General features: G+C 41.7%; 1 protein-coding gene across 1 annotated transcript in view; it reads right to left on the reverse strand.

The window, feature by feature from the left end:
• Positions 1-17,794, reverse strand: part of LOC125461543 (protein-glutamine gamma-glutamyltransferase 2-like) — a 72,224-nt gene extending 54,430 nt beyond the window's left edge. Inside the window, exons 1-3 of the mRNA XM_048550461.2 lie at positions 17,663-17,794; positions 17,187-17,366; positions 426-668 (exon numbers count right to left, since the gene is read on the reverse strand). Of these exons, the coding sequence (XP_048406418.2) occupies positions 426-668; positions 17,187-17,366; positions 17,663-17,762 (523 nt within the window). The 5' untranslated portion in view covers positions 17,763-17,794. The remainder of the gene's footprint in view (positions 1-425; positions 669-17,186; positions 17,367-17,662) is intronic.
• Between the last annotated feature and the right edge of the window lie 3,517 nt (positions 17,795-21,311).

Below are 21,311 nucleotides of genomic sequence, written 5' to 3' on the forward strand. Positions count from 1 at the left end.
AATGTTTTATTCCTTCACATTGCCATTGTTTATCTCAATTATGATCATACACTTGCAAATATGAGGGATTATACACAGAGGGCTATAATCATACAGTTGTTCAAACCATTTCATTTAACTATTGCTACATCCTGAAGAAGGGTCACTGGGCCTCAAACGTTAACATTGTTTCTTTCTTCACAGATGCTGCCAGACCTGCTGCATTTCTCCAGCAATTTCTAGTTTTGTTTCAGATTTCCAGCAACCACAGCTCTTTGGTTTATTATAACTATGAAACTCTCGTTGTAATTCGACACATATGAACTAACAAGCTTTCTTATTTGATCTCAAAATGTACATTTGCTGTACAGTTTTCTGGGTAACTTAACAGTTATGTTACCACACAACTCAGATGTCATATTAGCATATTTTAATAAGTATCATACCTGGGCACCATGGATTAAAGAGGAGGATGAATTGTCCAAGGTCAAATGATGTAGATTGACCTTGTGTTGTGCACCACAGAGTCAGAGTGTAATGCCCAATCTTGGCATTGGCAGGTGAACATATGGACAGGGATAGTTTGTTCCCAACATTGCTTACAAGAGCAGCATTCCATTTATTTGTATCCAGAGTATTTGACAGTGGAAACTGGGCTTTAGTTCCAGCTGTTTCTGAAGGTACCAAACCTGAAATAAAAGTCAGAATTTTATTAAATTCAGAACATGAATTAGACCCTTAACAAAAATTACATCATCGTGAGTTTATCATGTAACTATTTAAAAGGTTTCAGATATATGGTCGAATGTGACTATACTCATCAACTAATAATTCTAAGTTTTCATTATATATAGTTGTTACTTCATTTATAAAGTATCTTCCTAAATAAATCTTTATAAATCTTGTTTTTATTTTTCTTTTTTAAACATTGAAACATGGGGAAAAGCGAAATTGAATGTACAATCAGACAGCAGGCAAGACAGTAGATAGGTTGTGGGCTTTCAGCTAGCTGATCTTCAGCAATTGAGAATTGAATGCTGGCTAAATTGCTACAATATAATTCACTTAACAATTCCCTGCCTTGAATGGGAGAAAATGGTTTACTTCTGATCCAAGTCTGTTCTAGCAATCTGGCTGCTTTCTGTGGGAGATATCACGACCATGCATTATTAGATAATATGTTAAGTTATCCCAAATTAGTCTTATCTTTCTTGTGAGTTGTCTACCAGTAGCAGCCATGGAGCATTTTGTGACCTTGCTTTTCAAATAAGGTGATAAGACCAGGGGCAAGCTATTGCTGATCTCACTCTGTATGACTAGTTACAATTATTTGAGATAACAAAGTGTGGAGTTGGATGAACACAGCAGGCCAAGCAGCATCTCAGGAGCACAAAAGCTGATGTTTCAGGCCTAGATCCTTCATCAGAAGAAAAGGGGAATGGGAAGAGGATTCTGAAATAAATAGGGAGAGGGGGAGGCGGACCAAAGATGGATGGAGGAGAAGATAGGTGGAGAGGAGAGTATGGGTGGGGAGGTAGGGAGGGGATAGGTCAGTCCGGGGAGGAGGTACAGGTCAAGGAGGCAGGATGAGGTTGGCAGGTAGGAAATGGAGGTGCAGCCTGAGGTGAGAGGAGGGGATAGGTGAGAGGAAGAACAGGTTAGGGACGGGGGGACAAGCTGGGCTGGTTTTGGGATGCAGTGGGGGGAGGATTTTGAATCTGGTGAAGTCCACATTGATACCATTGGGCTGCAGGGTTCCCAGGCGGAATACGAGTTGCTGTTCCTGCAACCTTCTGGTGGCTTCATTATGACACTGCAGGAGGCCCATGATGGACATGTCATCTAAGGAATGGGAGGGGGAGTTGAAATGGTTCGTGACTGGGAGATGCAGTTGTTTATTGCGAACCAAGCGTAGGTGTTCTACAAAGCGGTCCCCAAGCCTCCGCTTGGTTTCCCCAATGTAGAGGAGGCCACACCGGGTACAGCGGATACAGTATACTACATTGGCGGATGTGCAGGTGAACACCTGCTTGATGTGGACAGTCATCTTGGGGCCTGGGATGGGGGTGAGGGAGGAGGTGTGGGGGCAAGTGTAGCACTTCCTGCGGTTGCAGGGGAAGGTGCCGGGTGTGGTGGGGTTGCAAGGGAGTGTGGAGCGGACAAGGGAGTCGCGGAGCGAGTGGTCTCTCCGGAAAGCAGACAAAAGGTGGGGATGGAAAAATGTCTTCAGTGGTGGGGTCAGTTTGTAGATGGCGGAATTGTTGGAGGATGATGTGTTGTATCCGGAGGTAGGTGGGGTGGTACGTGAGGACTAGAGGGATTCTCTTGGAACAGTTATTGCGGGAGCGGGGTGTGAGGGATGAGTTGTGGGGAATGCTCCTGCTTCTTTCTCTATTCCCTAATTTCAGGAGACTGGTGCAGTCAGATACCTATAAAACTTGTTGGCTTTGGATCCATGTGGTAATTGCCTCTTCAAGTCAGACAGTTGCAGGTTCAAGCTGTTTGTCAGAGCTCTGAGCAAATGCCCTGCATTTTCAAAGGTGTACCTTTCAGACTGAGAATTGAGGCTCTGTCTGCCCTCTCAAATGGATGTAGGAAGTTACAAGGAAGAATCGGCATGAGCTAAACATTTGCTGTGATAACATCGCCAGAAAAGAAACAAAACCAACCACAGTTGAAGAATGGTACAGTCAATTTAAATAAAATAACTTCCTATGTTTCTCAATACACTTGGGGAATGTTCCAAAGCAGGAGAGGGTATTGCAATTTAAATTATGTGAACTAGCAACACATTTTCAATGAAGAGCCATGTCTGTAATAAAATGACATCCTTTCAAATACAATTTGAATAGACCAAGGCATTGCAAGGGGCTTCATAGGCGTGTTTTGCACTGCCTAGCGTTTGCTGAGAAATAATGAACATTTATAATCTAATGTTTGCCAGCACAATGTCTCTTAGAAGTTAAGTTAAAAAAATGTTTTTTTTTGCCTCTACCCAACAGGTAGACAGCTCTGAAACAGTAGCAAGGAGGTGGTCAGTTTTCTTCAACTTAGTGAATAGGCTTTTCGTCAGGAAAAGCCTGTGGCTCTGGTTCTAGCCATCTGGAGTGACCAGTGTGTTTACAAAGTGCCTTAATCACTGAAGACACAAAGGGAAAGGCATGATTCTGCAAGCTGACTTATCTGTCTTCTGCTCAATGGCAAATCTCCAAGAGGCCACCAGGGACTTACAGAATGCACTAACAATTTTGCTGAGGGAGCTCAGCTGAATGATTGTTCAGGACTAGCTACTGGATCATTTAAGATACACTATCCAAAACTGCAATAAATCAGCAATCATTTTCTGGATAAGATGGTTCAGAAGGTCCAGGTATCCAGAATGATTTTTTTGTCTTTTGAGATATAGGACTACAGAAATATCATTTCACTTGACACTCCACTAATCTCCAAAACAGCAACATTTATCTGGTGTTCTGGCGAATCAGGAAATGTTTGAAGATTCAACTGAACTATTTGAAGTAAAAGTGGCAGTTTTCTGCCTAGAAACATCAGCAATTATAAATGGACAATTGTTTCTCACTGAATGTGGAAATGTCTCTGGGCAAAATGGCCACTGTTTTTGTTTAGTTACAACATAGTCTCCATAGAACAGAGTGTTTCCCTGTTACTGTGACAGTTATGGACGGTTTGCACATACCTGGAGCAGGTCACCATTTGTACATGCATGGTTCATGGAGACAATCACCCATACTGAGCCACAATTGCCTCCAGCAGTGTTTGATTATCAACCACTTGGATTCAGAAACACAACATTAGCCGATTAGACCAGGAAGGAACAAATCGTTGAGTTGCTTGACATCATTTTGGGCGATGGTCCCAGAACAGGTTTAGGGGAAGTCAGGTACCTTTTGGCCTTTGGAAGAAGTGTGGCACTGTTTGGGGGTGTTAGAAAGAGGTGCAACTGGGCATAAAAAACATGATCTCACTAGAACTGTCAAAACAAAAAGAGTTGTCAAAATTTGGTGTCTAAAACAACAGTCAAAAATACTGGCAAAAGAAGCTGTCAAGCCACTTAAAACTTCTGCTCTTTAACTATTTGAAAAATCACTTTATATGTTTACATAAACCTGATGTTTACCATTACAGGGCTACTGCTGCATGACTGATTCCATAACCTCTCATTTTCAGAGTGTGGGTCTTCTTATTTCATAGTTTAATTAACAGCTCCAAATGGTTATAATAGAGATGAACAGTAGTAGTTTTGATATCATACTGTGAATTCCATTACTTGTTTTTATAATGGATCAAAAGAAGTTAAACACAATGAGTAATTTTTTTTAATTAATGTCAAAATTTTTTTAAGTATGTGAATACTCCATAGGCATCTGCGAATGTTATTTTATCAAATTTCTGCATGGTTTGAGGTGCCCCCATTGCAGACACTGGATAAGTTGGCATGGTAGCTGCAAGCAGAAATGGGGCATAGACTGACACAACATTAGCACAGAGTCTATAAACGGCAAAGGGGTATCGATTGTAGGACATAGACCTTCCAAGGAAACCTGAGACTTCAAGGTGGTGGGTGGGGGCATGGATTAGGCCTGGAGTGTGTGAGACGGAAATTGGAGGTGAGAGGTATAAGGGCTGCAAAGCTACTTCCTAATTTTTTTTATAACAAACTTTAGCAAAGTGTCAGTGCACTGAGGCAGACTTTACATTCAATCTGCTTTCGTTCAGCAATTGCCTGCCACGATGCCCACAAAACTAGCCCCCCCAACCAACTTTGACGATGTCGAACTAATATCCAAAGGACCAGAGCAATAGGTTTGAACATAAAGTTCACAGGATTTTTGAGGCAGGAACTGTACCTGTGCTGCGCCACTGGCTCCTGAGCAAAACTTCAGGTCTGAACTTCTGTTTATTATTTGCAGTTGTTGTCTGGATCTCTTTTAGCTTGTTATATTGACAAGAGATCTCAGGTTGCTCAATGACAGAATAAACATGCCAGGCACAGACTGCAAGCAGTGGACTCGATCAGGTGGATGTTTACAGATTATTTTAATTTATTTTGATTCACAAAACATAACCCAGGGATCAACAAGGACTGGCGGGCTGAATTGAATTGTTTCAATATTGGGGAAAAAAATATTCAAATTGCTTTCCTTTCCTTTTTTTTAATGGATAAAAGTCCTTCAGAGACTCAAGAGTTCATTTGTGTAATGCTCTTATGCCATGATGCTGAATGCTCTTGTACGGGTTTTGCTCCAGATTCCAGGTGGATAAAAGCCATTATTTCACTAACATGAATGAAGTGTGGCAGTGTGCTAAATCATTGCAAAGATTATATTTGCCATTAAGCCACATTTCAAATCTGTTTATTTAATGTGACCCCTTGAAATATTAGTCATTCCGGTGCAGCACATCTTAAGCTTTATGCTCAGACACCGAGGGCCAATGTTTTCAGTGGGATTTGGGCCAATTTGGTGATGTCACTGACAAATATAAGCATTTAGCCTTGGGAAAAGTAGAGACATTGAAGAAAAAGTGGGCTGGACAGACTTGGTAAAGTGTCCAATGGGAGTGAATAATACACCAATGAAGCAACAGTATGGTGAGGCACTCAGGTCCCTGCCAAAAATTTCAACAGACCAGGAGATTCAGGAAATTACAATACATTCAGAGTCAAGCTCCCGCCCTTTGCTCCACACCAGTTTCAGAGAAATTGCGCACTTCATCCAATGAAGCAGTCTTTTATTTCAATATTTAGCACACTTAAATTCTCCATAAATGTAAGCAGAGATTCATTTATAATATCAGCTCTTTTTTTGAAAAGTTATAGACCTTGAAACTGCATTTAACTCTCTGAAAATAACGTTGCACTGGACTGCACACAGAACAATCAAATCCAATGGAACTTCCACACGACAACCCCCACCCCCCACACCCTCTCAGACTGGGCTATCTGAATCCAGAATTCTGGGATGATAGTAAAACTCCGTGGATGCTGAAAATCTGAAAAAATGCAAAATGCTGGAAATGCTCAGCATCTGTGCATATGGAAGCAGTGTTAATACTTCTGAATAATGACCTTTAATTAGGACTGCAAAAGGATGATTGGGAGGAACATTGCTGCCCAAGAGCAAATACAATTTGTGAAGGATGGATTGAAAGCTGAGGTGAAGGATAAATTGAAGTTGCAGGCCAGGGTAATTCAGGTCTGAAATTGAGTGAATTAAGTCTGCTGAAGAGAGTGTGTGTGGTTCAGTGCATTTCATTACCACCCAGAAACTATGGGCCAGATTTTTAGTGCTCCCGCCAAGCGTACTTTTGGTTGTGCTGCGGGGGAGGGGGAGGGGAGCATGTAAAACGTATCAATAGCGCAGCCTAACACTTCCCCCCCCACTCCACTACCATTTCAAGATGAATCCCATAACATGATAGGTGGGCTGATGCTGGAATTAGCAGATGACCAGGATAATACTGAAAACAGAAAATGCTGGAAATCACAGCAGGTCAGGCAGCTTCCAGGGAGAGACAGAAAGCTGACGTTTTGAGTCTAGATGACTCTTCATCAGGCCAACACAATATGCTGCCCGTAACCTAGCACTGGCTGGCATCAGCAGGTAGGCACATCTGGCCTGACTTTTATTTTCTGTCTTGGATGATAGAGGTGGGAAAGAAAGGAAGAGGCACATCACACAGAAGCACTCCACCCATGATGCCAACATTCGCCTTTCTTCTGCAGTACATGCCTTTCAAAACCCAATCCTGGCTTCCATGGTCTTCATGATTCCTCCCCACCCAAAAACCCCAGCATACACCTTTCTGGGCAGCCACCATCTCCCTCATGCACCTACCCGCAGTCCCCAGTAGGGCCCACTGCTGAGCTCTGGCACTTCAGGATCTTCCAACCATCCAGGAGTGTGGGCAAGGCTTCTGCCAGGCATGACAGCAACCAGCCAACCTTCCTTCCAGGGGAAGAGGGTAAACAGTCTACACCCCTGTAAAACACAGCCAATTAACTTCAATTCTCTCTCCACAGATATTAACTGACCTCCTGAAAATCACCAGCATTTCCACTGCATTTGAGGAGACCATTGTTTGGTGGTAATACTATTAGACTTCCAGAGGGCCAGGTCCTATGGGGCATGGGTCCAGGTTCAAAGTAACTGCTGGTAGAATTTAAATTCAAATTGCTAAACTCAAAACTCAAAATATATGCTGTTCATCTCATTAATGGTGACTATGAAGCTATCATTGTTTGTTGTTAAAAAAAACTTCTTGTGCCCTTTAGGGAAAAAAAAAATCTTTCCCTGAATCTGGCCTACATGTGGCTCCAGACCCACAACAACGTGATTGATCCTGAAGTACACCCTGAAAGAGCCAGCAATCCACACGTTTCAAAGACAATTAGGGATGGCCAACATGTGCTGGTCCATCCAGTGACACCACAATCCTTTGCAAGATTAAAAGAAATTCCATACCCTGTAGAATTTGTTTTGCTTTTCACTCTTAAATCACTCCATCTCTCTTCCAGTAGTACCCTCTTTGAAGTTTTCCACTTTAGACTCTTATGAATGGGACTTCCATTTGACACTTTTAACTTGTTCATCTTCATTCTTTCCCATTTCCTTCCTCATGTTTGATCAGGTTTCTCCCAAAGCCCACTTTCATAATCACATCTCCTTCCTGTATCCAGTTGTGAACTTATTCAACATGCATCCCAACAGAAATTCCACCCTTACTGCTTGGAGTCCACCCACGACTGCAAATATCTCCTTGGTTTTCGGCAGTCCTCAAAGAAATTTTCTCACCATGTCCTAAGGTCAACACTCACTGCTATGTGCTGTCATATGAACACTTCCAACTTTTCTCTTCAGCAGCACCAGCTCACTGTGTCACAAAACTATTCCTCATCTGCAGGTTCAGTTGATTCTGCGTCCCAAATAACAAAGAACAGTACAGCACAGGAACAGGACCTTCGGCCCAGCGAGCCTATGTGGAAACATGATGCCTTTGTCAACTAAGCTTTTTGCCTCCATGCAGTCCATATTCCTTTATTCCTGGCCTGTTTATGTGTCTTTAAGATACATCTTAAACTTTGCTTGTGTATCTGTCTCCACCACCTCCTCTGGCAGTGTATTCTTGTCAATGACCACACCCTGTCTAAAAAACTTGCCTCTGATATCTTGTTTGACCTGTCCTCTTTTTGCCTTAAACCTACGTTCCCCGCTAATTGACATTTCCATCCCAGGGGAAAAAACTCCACCTGTCTGTTCTATCCACACCACTCGTATTTTGTAAACTTCTACCAGGTCATCTCTTATCCTTTATGTTCAAGTGAAAACAAACCAAGTTTGGCCAATCTCTCCTGATAGCTAATACCCTTCAAAGCAGGCAACATCCTCATAAAACTATTTCTGTACCTTCTCCAAAGCCTCCACATCCCTCCGGTAGTTTGGCAGCTCAAACTGCATTCCAAATACAGCTGAACTAAAGTTCTATGCAGTTGCAATGTGACTTGCCAAATTTTATACTCTATACCCCAAGGGGAAGACAAGCAGACCACATACCTTCTTGACCACTTTTTCCACTTGTGTTGCCATGTTCAGGGAACTGTGGGCCTTTACATCTATATCTTTCTATATGTTAAATCTTCTAAAGGTTCTGCCATTTATCACATACTTCCTTCCTGCATCAGACCTTCCAAAATGCATCGCCTTGCAGATTCAAGACCCTTTGAAGAGAGGAATTTCTCCTCATTTCTGTTTTAAACCTGCTACCCCTTATCCTAAAACTATCATCTCTCATACCAGATTGCCCCACGAGGGAACATCCTTTCTATGTCGACTTTGTCAATCCCCTTTAGCATCCTATTGACTTCATGCAGGTCTCCTCTCATTCTAAATTCCAGACAGTAGAGGTCTAAACTGCTCAATCTCTCTTCATAAGTCAACTTCCTTCTCTCTGGAATCACCCTAGTCAACCTCCTCTGAACTGCCTGCAATACAATTGTATCCCTTCTTAAATAGAGGGATTAAAATTGTATGCAACAGCCCAATATTTGTAGTATTTTCAGTTTTACTTCATAAATGAAGGAACAGTTCTGGCTGTTCAGGGCTTCATGCCTGTCCTGCCATTGAATTAAATCATGGTTGATCTGTATCTCAGCTCCATTTATATGCCTTTCCTTCATGTCCCCAAAAACTGTTAAACTTATACCAAATCTGTTCATCTCAATCTTAAATTTTCAATTGCCTCAACACCCACAGTCTTTTGAAGGGTGGAGTTCCAAATTTCCAGTACTGTTTGCTCAAACAAATGTCTCTCAGTTTCTTTGAATGTGTGAATAAAACTGTTGCATTTGTGGCTTGTTTCTATTTACAAACATGTCTGAATAAAATGTCCACTCAGTAACCTAGACTCAATGCTTCAGTCTCAGCAGGAGGGTCAGTTAATTCATCCTCGTAGGTCATTACAACTTGAGCTGCTAAATTAGAAATTCCTTAACATGCATGGTTTGAGAAATGAATAAATTAAGCAGTAAATTCCCACGTTTCTGCTTTAAGTTGCTCAATTTAAATAAGTGCAAAGCTATATGTATGCATTTTGTCCACACAAAACAACATTGAATCATTAGTTGCAGACTTTTGCGAGTTAGTATAATAAAGTTAGAGAAGTTAGTATAATAGTATAATCTAATCTGTCTATTGAGCAACACAAGAATCCTGATATCCTTTGTTCTATTAATGTATGGATTAATAATACTTTAATACAACCATTGTCTGCTACTTTAACGGAGGTGTTAAAAAACTCATTTAGGATGAAGAATAGCAGAATCACCATGGAGGAACTTAATAGTGGCAATGGAATGTCTGTTATATACCTTATGCAACTTTCCTTTTAATTTTTATTTGAAACATCACCTGTTTTATGCTGAAGCTGCAACTTCTACCACTGAATGGATGCCCAAATGTTTCAGTAGGTGCTATTGAAAGCAAGTGTTAGTGACATTTATTTAAATGTAATGGGCTTGTTTTCAGGCAGCAAACAACAAACTAGAAGATTAAAACCATATATTTAGTCAACGAGAGCATTTTACCGCAGGGACTCCCACCAGGAATCGATTGATTGCTTCCTGCTTATGTAGTACGCTCTGTTTACAGCGCTGGCTGAAATGTGTCAGTTTAGTGTCTTTGCCAAAGCACAACAACTAAAACTATTTATTTTCAAACTGTCAAAATGGAAGGTATTAACTGTTAGTTATTTATATTTAAATTGTACAGAATTATATAAAATCTACAGCATAGAAGCAGACTGGGCTGTCTAATTAATCTTTGTTTGTGTTAATGCTACACAGCCTTTTCCAAGCCTAATTCCATTTAACGTCAATGCTTATCCTTTTTCCTCCTTCTTCCCTGCATGCATTTCTCGGTTCCTTTTAAAGACACCTATGCAACTTTTTCCGCACATATTCCATAAAGGTTCAATGCCTCACTTTAACCTCTCTAGGTAAAGAGGTTTCTCCTGACTTTTTTTTCCAATGTCATATATTAAGAGCCACCTGATACTTTTGATCACAAGCTCTGGTGTCCCTCTACTTCCAGTGGAAGCATCTTCTCAACAATTACCCCATTAAACTCCTTCAGACCACTCGTCAACCTTTTTTCTACATAAAGAGTCCTAAACTATTCAATCCATCTGAGTGTAATTATCTCTCAGTGCTAGTATTATACTTGTAAATGTTTAAAATTCTTTTCCTGTATCTCTTGCCTATGATTTACTTCTGATTATGATAAAGTAAAAACGGGCTAAATTGTTTTTCACTAATTTGAGGTAGTTCTGCTTGAATTCGCCATACACATCATTCCCAATAAAATAATGATACTAAAACCAATGAAACATTTCAGATTCATTTCAGCTCAGTACAAATAATCTTCAGATGAAATATGTTTTATAAATTATGTATTACATAACAGCTATAAGATCAGAGATCCTGGATTCCTTTACATCCTATTGGAAAATGCTATGACGTACTTTCAATACATTCACGTCTTAAGGTGACACTTGAACCTAGACCATCCAGCCTTCAATTAGGAAAACTGAAAAGACCCTTGAAAGCATAGTTGGCAGAATTTGAGCCCATGTGCAGAAGTCCCTATGGATTTCAAATTCATCACATTAACCACATGACCACAAATGCAGACTTCCTTAACAGGATGCACGTTTGGGTGTTTTAGGCTAATGTAGAAAGGTGAGAATAGCCAGGCTGTATGACACAAGTTAATGCAATTTTCTGTTTCATTTCACTTTTCATGTATGCTTTCCCATGAAATGGCCGCCATATTTTGCTATTTTCACACTATTTTCTTATTTTACTTGCTTTCCATTGTTTCAGTGTGATGTTCATTACAGATGGCTTCCTAGCTTTCAACTTTTCAAACAAGAAACAAGTTATGGCACTCTTAGCTCCTCTTGTGGCATTTGTCAGTACTGCTGATATTTCAGCCCTTCCGTGTGCCATGACCCTTGTTCAGATATTCATTCTTCGCCAATACTGATTCTGGCAACTCAGTCTCATTTTGTAAGTATGAAGCACTAAACTGAACCCTGACTGTCAAACAGAGCCTAGAGTTTGTGAAAGGAATAAGCAAACAGCCATAATTGTAAAAGTAATCACATTTTAATGAGGTGTTAACAGCTGCTTGAACCAACCAAAATAGCTGACCAATGGTTCGCATCATGTGTTTGATGTAGGCTTGAAAGAGGATATAGAAGAGATTTACAAGAATAATTCCAGTGATGTGGGAATACAGTTACGTAGGTAGACTGGAAAAGCTAGTGCTGTTCTCCTTAGAATAGAAAGAAGAAAAATTAAAAATGTACGTAAAATTAGGAGGGGTTCAGATGAAGTACTGTAATTAAATGTTGCTAATGGCTAAAGGACCAATAGCCCGATTGTCAAAATGAAAGGTACCTGGAGGAAGAACTTTTTAAACACCATTAGTGGATAGGATTTGGAAAACATTACCTACTAGGATTCAATAATAGATTTCTAAAGAATTAATTGCATTAATTGCATCATTAGTCAAAAGGAGCAAAGTAGGTAGCAAAAAAAAGACACAACTTCAAATGTATCCTAAATATAGAAGCAACAACCTGTGGCATGCAAAAGTATTAACAATAAACTACTTCAGATTATTTGGCCAAGCAGCATCCCAGGAGCACAAAAGCTGATGTTTCAGGCCTAGACCCTTCATCAGAGAGGGGGATGAGGAGAGAGTTCTGGAATAAATAGGGAGAGAGGGGGAGGCGGACCGAAGATGGAGAGGAGAGTGCAAGTGGGGAGGTGATAGATCAGTCCGGGGAGGACGGACAGGTCAAGGGGGCGGGATGAGGTAGGTAGGTGGGAAGCAGGAGTGCAGTTTGAGGTGGGGGGAGGGGATAGGTGAGAGGAAGAGCAGGTTAGGGAGGCGGGGACGAGCTGGGCTGGTTTTGGGATGCAGCGGGGGGGGGGGGGGGGGGGGAGATTTTGAAGCTTGCGAAATCCTCATTGATACCATTGGGCTGCAGGGTTCCCAAGCGGAATATGAGTTGCTGTTCCTGCAACCTTCGGGTGGCATCATTGTGGCATTGCAGGAGGCCCATGATGGACATGTCGTCTAAGGAATGGGAGGGGGAGTTAGAATGGTTCGTGACTGGGAGGTGCAGTTGTTTATTCCGAACTGAGCTGCAAAGCGGTCCCCAAGCCTCCGCTTGGTTACCCCAATGTAGAGGGAGCCAAACCGAGTACAGTGGAGACAAGATACAACATTGGCAGATGTGCAGATGAACCTCTGCTTAATGTGGAAAGTCATCTTAGGGCCTAGGATGGGGGTGAGGGAGGAGGTGTGGGGGCAAGTGTAGCACTTCCTGCAGTTGCAGGGGAAGGTGCCGGGTGTGGTGGGATTGGACGGCAGTGTGGAGCGGACAAGGGAGTCACAGAGAGAGTGGTCCCTCCAGAAGGCAAACAAGGGTGGGGATGGAAAAATGTCTTGGATGGTGAGGGCGGATTGTAGATGGCGGAAGTGTCAGAGGATGCTGCGTTGTCTCCCACATTTCCTGCAACACATCCCTCACACCCCGCCCCCGCAATAACCGCCCTAAGAGAATCCCCCTCGTCCTCACATGCCACCCCACCAACATCCGAAATCTGTGCAGAACAATGCGCTCCGAATTAGACATAATGTGAGCTGCAGATGCTGGAGAATCTGAGATAACGAAGTGTGGAGCTTGATGAACACAGCAGGCCAAGCATGCTCCTAAGATGCTGCTTGGCCTGCTGTGTTCATCCAGCTCCACACTCCAAATTAGACCTGGGGTGACAAAAGTCATTTGCAAGAACTTTCAATACTGGTGAAACCACAAACAGACGCCATTGTATGTCTGTTGTATTAATAAAGTCTTCAGTTCAATGAAAGGGAACACTTGCTGGGGGATACATTGGACGGACATTGCAATATTGCTCATGTTACAAGCCCTACAGAACTTCGATAAAACATTTGTTGGTTTTGTGATCTATTTTGTCACATATTAAAGCAACAAATCTCTCTGCCTGTCCCTGTTCATTCTGCTTGCTTGCTTTCACACACACTCAGTCCATGAGCTGAAATTAGACACTAACACAGCTTCTTATGTGAGCCAGATTTCTCGACTAGCTAACGCACCAAGTTATTGGCACTGACAAAAGTAATAAAATGACTACAGTTGTCTAACTATTTAACTTGTCCTTCCCTCCTGACCATGTTGCCATTCTGACAAATCATCTCAAAGCATTCCTGAAATTAGCTGCTTAACAATAATTGCCAGGTATGGCAATAATTTCTCAACTTTCTCCCACTGAACACAATTGACCCATTGCCATCAGCTCCAATACTGTATTTGTGTACATAGAACAATAGCGCAGAACAGGCCCTTCGGTCCTCGATGTTGCACCAACCTGTGAACTAATCTAAGCCCCTCCCCCTACACTACCCCACATTATCCAAATGCTTATCCAAGGATTGTTTAAATGCCCCTAATGTGGCTGAGTTAACTACATTGGCAGGCAGGGCATTCCACGCCCTTACCACTCTCTGAGTAAAGAATCTGCCTCTGACATCTGTCTTAAATCTATCAGCCCTCAATCTGTAGCTATGTCTCCTTGTACAAGCTGAAGCCATCATCCTCGGAAAAAGACTCTCACTATCCACCCTATCTAATCCTCTGATCATCTTGTATGTCTCTATTAAATCCTCTCTTAGCCTCCTTCTCTCCAATGAGAACAGACGTAAGTCCCTCAGCCTTTCTTAGGGCCTGCGCTCCGGACCAGGCAACATCCTGGTAAATCTCCTCTGCACCTTCTCCAGTGCTTCCACATCTTTCCTATAATGGGGCGACCAGAACTGCACGCAATATTCCAAACGAGGCCGCACTAGCGTTTTGTTCAGTTGCAGCATGACATCACGGCTGCGGAACTCAATCCCTCTACTAATAAAACCTAACACACTGTAAGCCTTCTTAACAGCACTATCTACCTGGGTGGCAACTTTCAGGGATCTATGTACACGGACACTTAGATCCCTCTGCACGTCCACACGACCAAGAATCTTTCCGTTGACATGGTATCCTGCCTTCCTATATTCCTCCCAAAGTGAATGACCTCACAGTTATCCATATTAAACTCCATTTGCCACCTTTCAGCCCAATTCTGCAGTTTATCCAAGTCTCCCTGGAACCTGCAACATTCTTCCACACTGTCCACCACTCCACCGACTTTAGTGTCATCTGCAAACTTACTAACCCATCCACCAATGACTGTGTCCATGTCATTTTTATAAATGACAGACAGCAGTGGTCCCAAAACAGATCCTTGAGGCACACCACTAGTAACTGGACTCCAGGCTGAATATTTTTCATCAACCACCACTCATTGCCTTCTTACAGAAAGCCAGTTTCTAATTCAAACCGCTAAATCTCCCTCAATCCCATGCCTCTGTATTTTCTCCAATAGCCTATCATGTGGAACCTTATCAAAGGCTTTACTGAAGTCCATGTACACCATGTCAACTGCCTTTCCCTCATCCACCTTCTCAAAAAACTCAATGAGGTTTGAGACACAACCTGCCCTTGACAAATCCATGCTATCTCCAATCAAGTTGTTGCTTGCTAGATAATTATAAATCCTATCTCTTATAATCCTTTCCAAAATTTTTCCAACAGACGCAAGGTTCACAGGTCTATAATTACCTGGGTCATCCCTACCGCCCTTCTTGAACACGGGCGCAACATTTGCAATCCTCCAGTCCTCTGGTATTAAACCTGGAGACAATGAGGACTCAAAGATCAAGGCCAAAGGCTCCGCCACCTCCTCCCTAGCTTCCCAGACAATCCTCAGAAAAATCCCATCTGGCCCAGGGGATTTATCTACCTTCACAACTTCTAGAATTGATAACACCTCCTCCTTACTAACCTTTATCCTTTCAATTCTAGTAGCCCATAACTCAGTCATCTCCTCACAATATTTTTCTGTTCAATAAGATTATGTTCACAGCTTGAAACATCTTTGCCTGCAAATTCCAAGTATAATTATTGGATCAAGTCATCCTAACAGAGTTTGAATCACAATACCAGAGAGACATAAAGTTGAAACTGTTCAAACTGGTCATGCTTGGTCAGTATTCATGAGATCTGAGATAGTAGGAAGTGCAGATGCTGGAGAATCTGAGATAACAAGGTGTGGAGCTGGATGAACACAGCAGGCCAAGCAGTATCAGAGAAGCAGGAAGGCTGATGTTTCAGGCCTTTCTGAAGCAAGGTCTAGGCCTGAAATGTCAGCATTCATGGGATTTCTTTGTTTAAGATACAGCAGCAGAAGTAGACCAAATCAGCCCAGCATTGAGGTAGGACTGAAAGACTAGAGGTAGCTTTACCCTCAGTTTAAATGGGTAGAGAGAGCGCTTTGCTTTGTATATAACTGGGAACTATACTGGTCCTGGGAGTGTTTAATGGGGACAGTGTTGGTGGAGCTTTACTCTCAGTTTATTTCCCAGTTTAAAATAAATCAACTGAGTTTTACTGTGGATCTAACTTTTTGTAGTTTCTGCCCTGGGTGTGTTTGATGTGGATGGTGGCAAGGGAGATTTACCTTCTATAACAGAGGGAGCCATATTATGTATATAACTCTGCACTTTATCTGTTCAGGAGTGTTTGGTGGGGATGGTGTGGAGGGACCTTCACTTTCAGTTTAGGAGAGTAGAGGAATCTGAAAGCTCCATCCTTGATTCCAGTCTGATGAAGCTCAATGTTAGGAATTTAGGGAAAGCTACACTCTACACCTATATTTCTCCAGGAATCCTAAGTATAACTGGCTTAAAAAAATTGATGAAAAGCATCATCTATATATTGAAGTGAGCAATAAGGGAACGAAAAAAGTTTAACAAAAAAACATTCATATCAGATGTCCCTTGCTGCTGCTTTATTCAATGATTTAATCAGTTTAATTCGAAGCACATTAAATGTTCTAAACTGACAATAATTATTATATAAAACATCTTTCAAATGAGACTGCACAACATTACCCCTTCTAATTTCTCAAGTGGGTTTCAAATATCTCCCTAGCATCATTTTTGGTGAAGATCAGGGAATTTCTCCCAATGGTCTGGCCCATACATGTCTCCCGATCACCTAAACATTGGTGGAGAGAAATACTCGGAGACAGCAAGAACTGCAGACGCTGGAGTCTGAGATAACACAGTGTGGAGCCGGAGGAATACAGCAGGCCAGGCAGCATCAGAGGAGCAAGCAAATTGATGTTTCCAGTCGGGACCCTGCATCAGAAATGTCTGTGCACCTTCAGCTCCGCGCTGTATTGGGGAGAAATAGTATCAAACTGACCTCTACTACAAGTCCCCACCTGGTGAAATTTTTATTCCCAGTTATTTTGTTGCTTTTTATTTCAAATTTCCAGCGTCCGGGGTGCTGTGTTTCCCCAATGTGGATAATCTGGGCATTGTCACTCGACGGTGTATTGGGGACTTGCTGAGCGGAAATTAGCCCCGCGTCCACACTTTAGGAGATCCTGAGACTAGTTCCTTTGGTTGAATTTCTGATTTTTAAATGAAAAAAAAGCGTCACGATACTGGGAAAACCGTGTTCCAATTCATTCATCCCTGGCAGTCAGCCGTTACCTGTTTCCACACACAGGGAGATCCGATCCCGTTTCGACTCATAACCCAGTCCGGAGAATGTCAAGGTGAGAGTGAAGCGATCTCCTCGTCTCACAATCAGTCTGGAGTAGCCGAAATCTGCTGTCCTGTGTGCATTGTTGTTCACGTTACAGTGATAATCTGTAGCTGCCAATTCCAAAACTAGGGAGCAAACAGAAGAAATGGTTACAGTAAGGGAACCTTAGATCCTCCTCACAATTGACAAATTACTACTACTTCGATCCGCTTTGTTTGAATGTACAACAATTTCTAATACCCTAACTGGAGTCGGCTCAGATTTCAGAATATTAAACTACTCGTGTAACTTTGGAGAACTTTCCTCAGTTTTCTGTACATTGGAGAAAACAAAACCCTCACATCTTCGCGCACGCACAGTTTTGCTGCTACAGTAACTTCATTCGTACACCCCAGCAGGTTTGGTGTTCATTGCTTCTGACCTTGTGCCATGCTCTCTTGCACTCGACTCCTCTCACACCAAACAACCCTCTCCTCCAACTCTACATGGATAGCGTTCCGATGCAAAACTTTTATAGTCATCTCAATCCAGCCCCTTCCCGTAAATCGAACAAAAAAAAACCAGAAAAGGGTGACAGCTGACATATGCAAATTAGAAGATCACTGAGGTAATGAATGAAGTGTTTTTTCACTTCTATATTTTGTAAAAGCAATATAGAAGAGCTCCCTCTGGGGGTACATGTGGGACAAGAGGAGAAGAGGAGCCTGCAAACGACAAAGCTACTGAAAAGGAGTTACTGAATCACTCAGACAGCGCTTCGGTCGGAATTCTTAGTCACTTCTTTTCAATCCAAATAAATGCATCTTTGAAATTAAATGTTGTAAAGAACATAAAGATGGCATAGAGGGGAAGCAGGGAAATATGTAAAATGAACCCTGAAGTGAAGTCGAAGTCTAGTGAGGGAGGCTGTGATGGTAGAGTTACCCAAGTTCCAATGAAGAGAGATGACTGGCATTGAACTTAACCTGAGTGTCACCACACAGCAGGCATGGGCCAAGGTTAAGAAGACAGGACATATCTGGCAACTGTAGCCAGTGCAGGAATTAAACCTACATTTTCAGTATGACTCTACATTGAAAACCAGGCATCCAGCCACCTGACCTAGCCAGACATCAGAGCAGAAGTCGAACATGCATTTACTCTTACTTTTGAATTTCGGTCATGGACAAGAATGGCTCTAAAAACCCAACTTGTAAATAAGCAGTAAAGCCAGACATGTGAATGCACAAGTGAATTGTCTTTCAGCGAATCTTTGGGCAGAGAGAGAGAGAAAACAATGATGAATTTGTAACAGCACAACTGAAAGGTTTGCTGTCTCTTCCTCTCTCTGTCTCTCCTGATCTCCTAGCCTCTAGGATGACAGTACCCCGTGGAAAAAAAAAATCAGAGAAACATTTATTCATAAAGGATTCGAAGATAGTGACAACTTACATGCCTGCAAAGGATACAAAGTCATCAACTAAACAAACATACTCGAGTTAAATTAAACATCTGAAAGGCTATAAAGGATTTTTTAAAACTGCACAGTAGTAATTATTGTATTTATATAAAACACTATGTCCTTTTTAAAACTTTATATCTGTGTTTTTGCCTGTTTAATGTCATGTTTTATAAAATTCCTCTTTCTTCCATTCAATTAAACCTTGTAATTGATTCCTTCATTTATAAATTTTTGAAATGTTTTGAATAAAATGTGATTATAGCCTAAAAAATACTTTGTTATGATTTTCTGAAGGTTATTGATGAAGCAGTTGAGAATGGTTGGACATAGGACACTACCCTGAGGAACTCTGCAGAGATGTCCTGGAGCTGAGATGGCTGACATCCAACAACAACTATCTTCCTATATGCCATATATAACTCCAACCAACAAGAGAATTTTCTTCCTGGCGCCCACTGATTTCAGTTCTTTTTAGGGCTCCTTGATGCTACACTCAGTTGAAAGATGCCTGATGTCAAGGGTTATCACTCTTTACTCACCTCTAGAATTCAGCTCTTTTGTCCATGTTTAAACCAAAGCTGTAATGAGGCCAGGAGCTGAGTGGCCCTGGCGGAACCCAAACTAGACATCACTGAGCAGGTTATAAGCTGTTGACAACACCTTCCATCACTTTACAAATGATCAAGTGTAAAGTAACGGGGCAGTTATTAGCTGGGTTGTATTTGTCCTGCTTTGTGTACTGAACATACCTGGAACATTTTCCACATTATCGAGCAGATGCCAGTGTTCTGACAGTACTGGAACAGTTTGGCTAGGGGAGATGCAAATTCTGGAGCACAAGTCTTCAGTACTATTGCCAGAATCTTGTCAGGCCTATGCACTATCCAGTGCCTCCAATCTCAATATCACGTGGAGGGAGTCAAATTGTCTGAAGACTGCTATTTGTAATGCTAGGGAGGTTAACATGAGCCATTCACATGAGCCTGGAAACATATTATTCCAAAATACTTTTAGCACATTCCAGAAACTCTTCTCCCTTCCCTGTCCTGAACAGTATTACTGCCTGATGTGTTAGAATAATTAAAGACTCCCATCATAATTAAACCAACATTGTTGTACATTTGTATTTTTCTTGCAAATTTGATTCTCTATATCTTTCCCATGAAACAGAGGCCCATGGAATGCAACCTGTCATATGATGATACTTTTCTTTAATCTCTGGGCAAGATTCTATCGCTGACTGTCTTGGCCCTATTCCCTCTCTGCCACTCATATTTTGCTTCAGCTACATTGCCCACCTCTCCTCCTTTCTTTTCTTTTTTTTTGCTACATAAGCAACTTATGTTCAGTTCTAACCTTCTGAAAGCTTTTCACATGTAGCCTCATCAAAGGAGTACAGGGAATAATCAGGTCTTTTCTCTTGACTCCTGAAGACACTGACTCAGGTTGTAATGTATGTCCCCACATACCAGCAATCTGCACAACTGAGCTGAACGTTGAAAGTTATCAACCACTGGAGCCCTCACAGCTGAGCCCAGGTCCACTTTCTTTATAAGCAAACTTTCTGGTGGGGTCATGATTATAATTCAGGATCTTACTTCAGTATTTCTAGCTATTTAAAATCAGATTTTCTGTAGTTAAGTTATGAAGACCCAGAACTTTAAGTCTGATTTCTCCCTACAGATGCTGCTAGACCTGCTGAGCTTCTCCAGCAAATTCTGTTTGTATTTCTGATTCCCAGCATCTGCAGTTCTTCTGGCTTTCATTCTACAGCTAAGAGTAGTACGCCCACTGACTAAGGTCCTGACTGCAAGCTCAGGGCGAACCTGGGACCTTTATGACTCATTTCCTCAGAATAAGCTGCACTTACAAAGAATTGGAATGCTGCTGACTGAGTCTTTTTAATTAAATGTCAACACATAATTATTATATTCTCTCTGCCCTGCACTTTATTTGAGCTTGGCTCCCATTGAAAAGGTCAGATCACAGAATTTAAAAAAACTAACAATCATCTGCAGGACATGAAGTTTGGGTTCTCATCATATTGGGCAACAAAAGATGGAGATCAGTTGACCTATTGTGTCTGTTCCAATTCTTTTGAAAAGGACTCAATTACTCAACATCTACCAAGCATTGCGTTCAAAGCCAGGAAGGGGATTTACAAACCAAGAAAGCAGATGTACGGGTTTCTTCATGGTGATGGCGATGGCGATAAGTGATGGCAGGGGTACCAGAGCACATTGGTGATTTTCGGTGCATGCATGCATGTGAAGATAATGACTATGAGGTGAAGGTGAAACCCAACAGAGTTGCGAATGACCCTCCAGCTCAATTTGATCCAGAGGGAGTGCTGTAAAGGCTCCTTCATTATAGATTCAACATTTCACATGTCCTTTTCTTCTGACAACTTTCACAAAGCTTGGGAATCTTGGCAAATTCAGTATGAGAGAAAAAGTTTGTTCAAATGGAATTATTCAGTCTCCTAAAAAAAAACTGCCAAAGATCAGTCTGCTTCTACACAGCTGATTAATTATCTGCCTCTCAATTCCATAATGTTAATTAATTAATACTCATGTTAAGTTTAAAAGCTCTATGTGGGATGGGTTCAAGATTGAAATCTTACTAAGGT

The sequence above is a fragment of the Stegostoma tigrinum genome, chromosome 19, assembly GCF_030684315.1.
Source record: "Stegostoma tigrinum isolate sSteTig4 chromosome 19, sSteTig4.hap1, whole genome shotgun sequence".
NCBI classification, from domain to species: domain Eukaryota; kingdom Metazoa; phylum Chordata; class Chondrichthyes; order Orectolobiformes; family Stegostomatidae; genus Stegostoma; species Stegostoma tigrinum.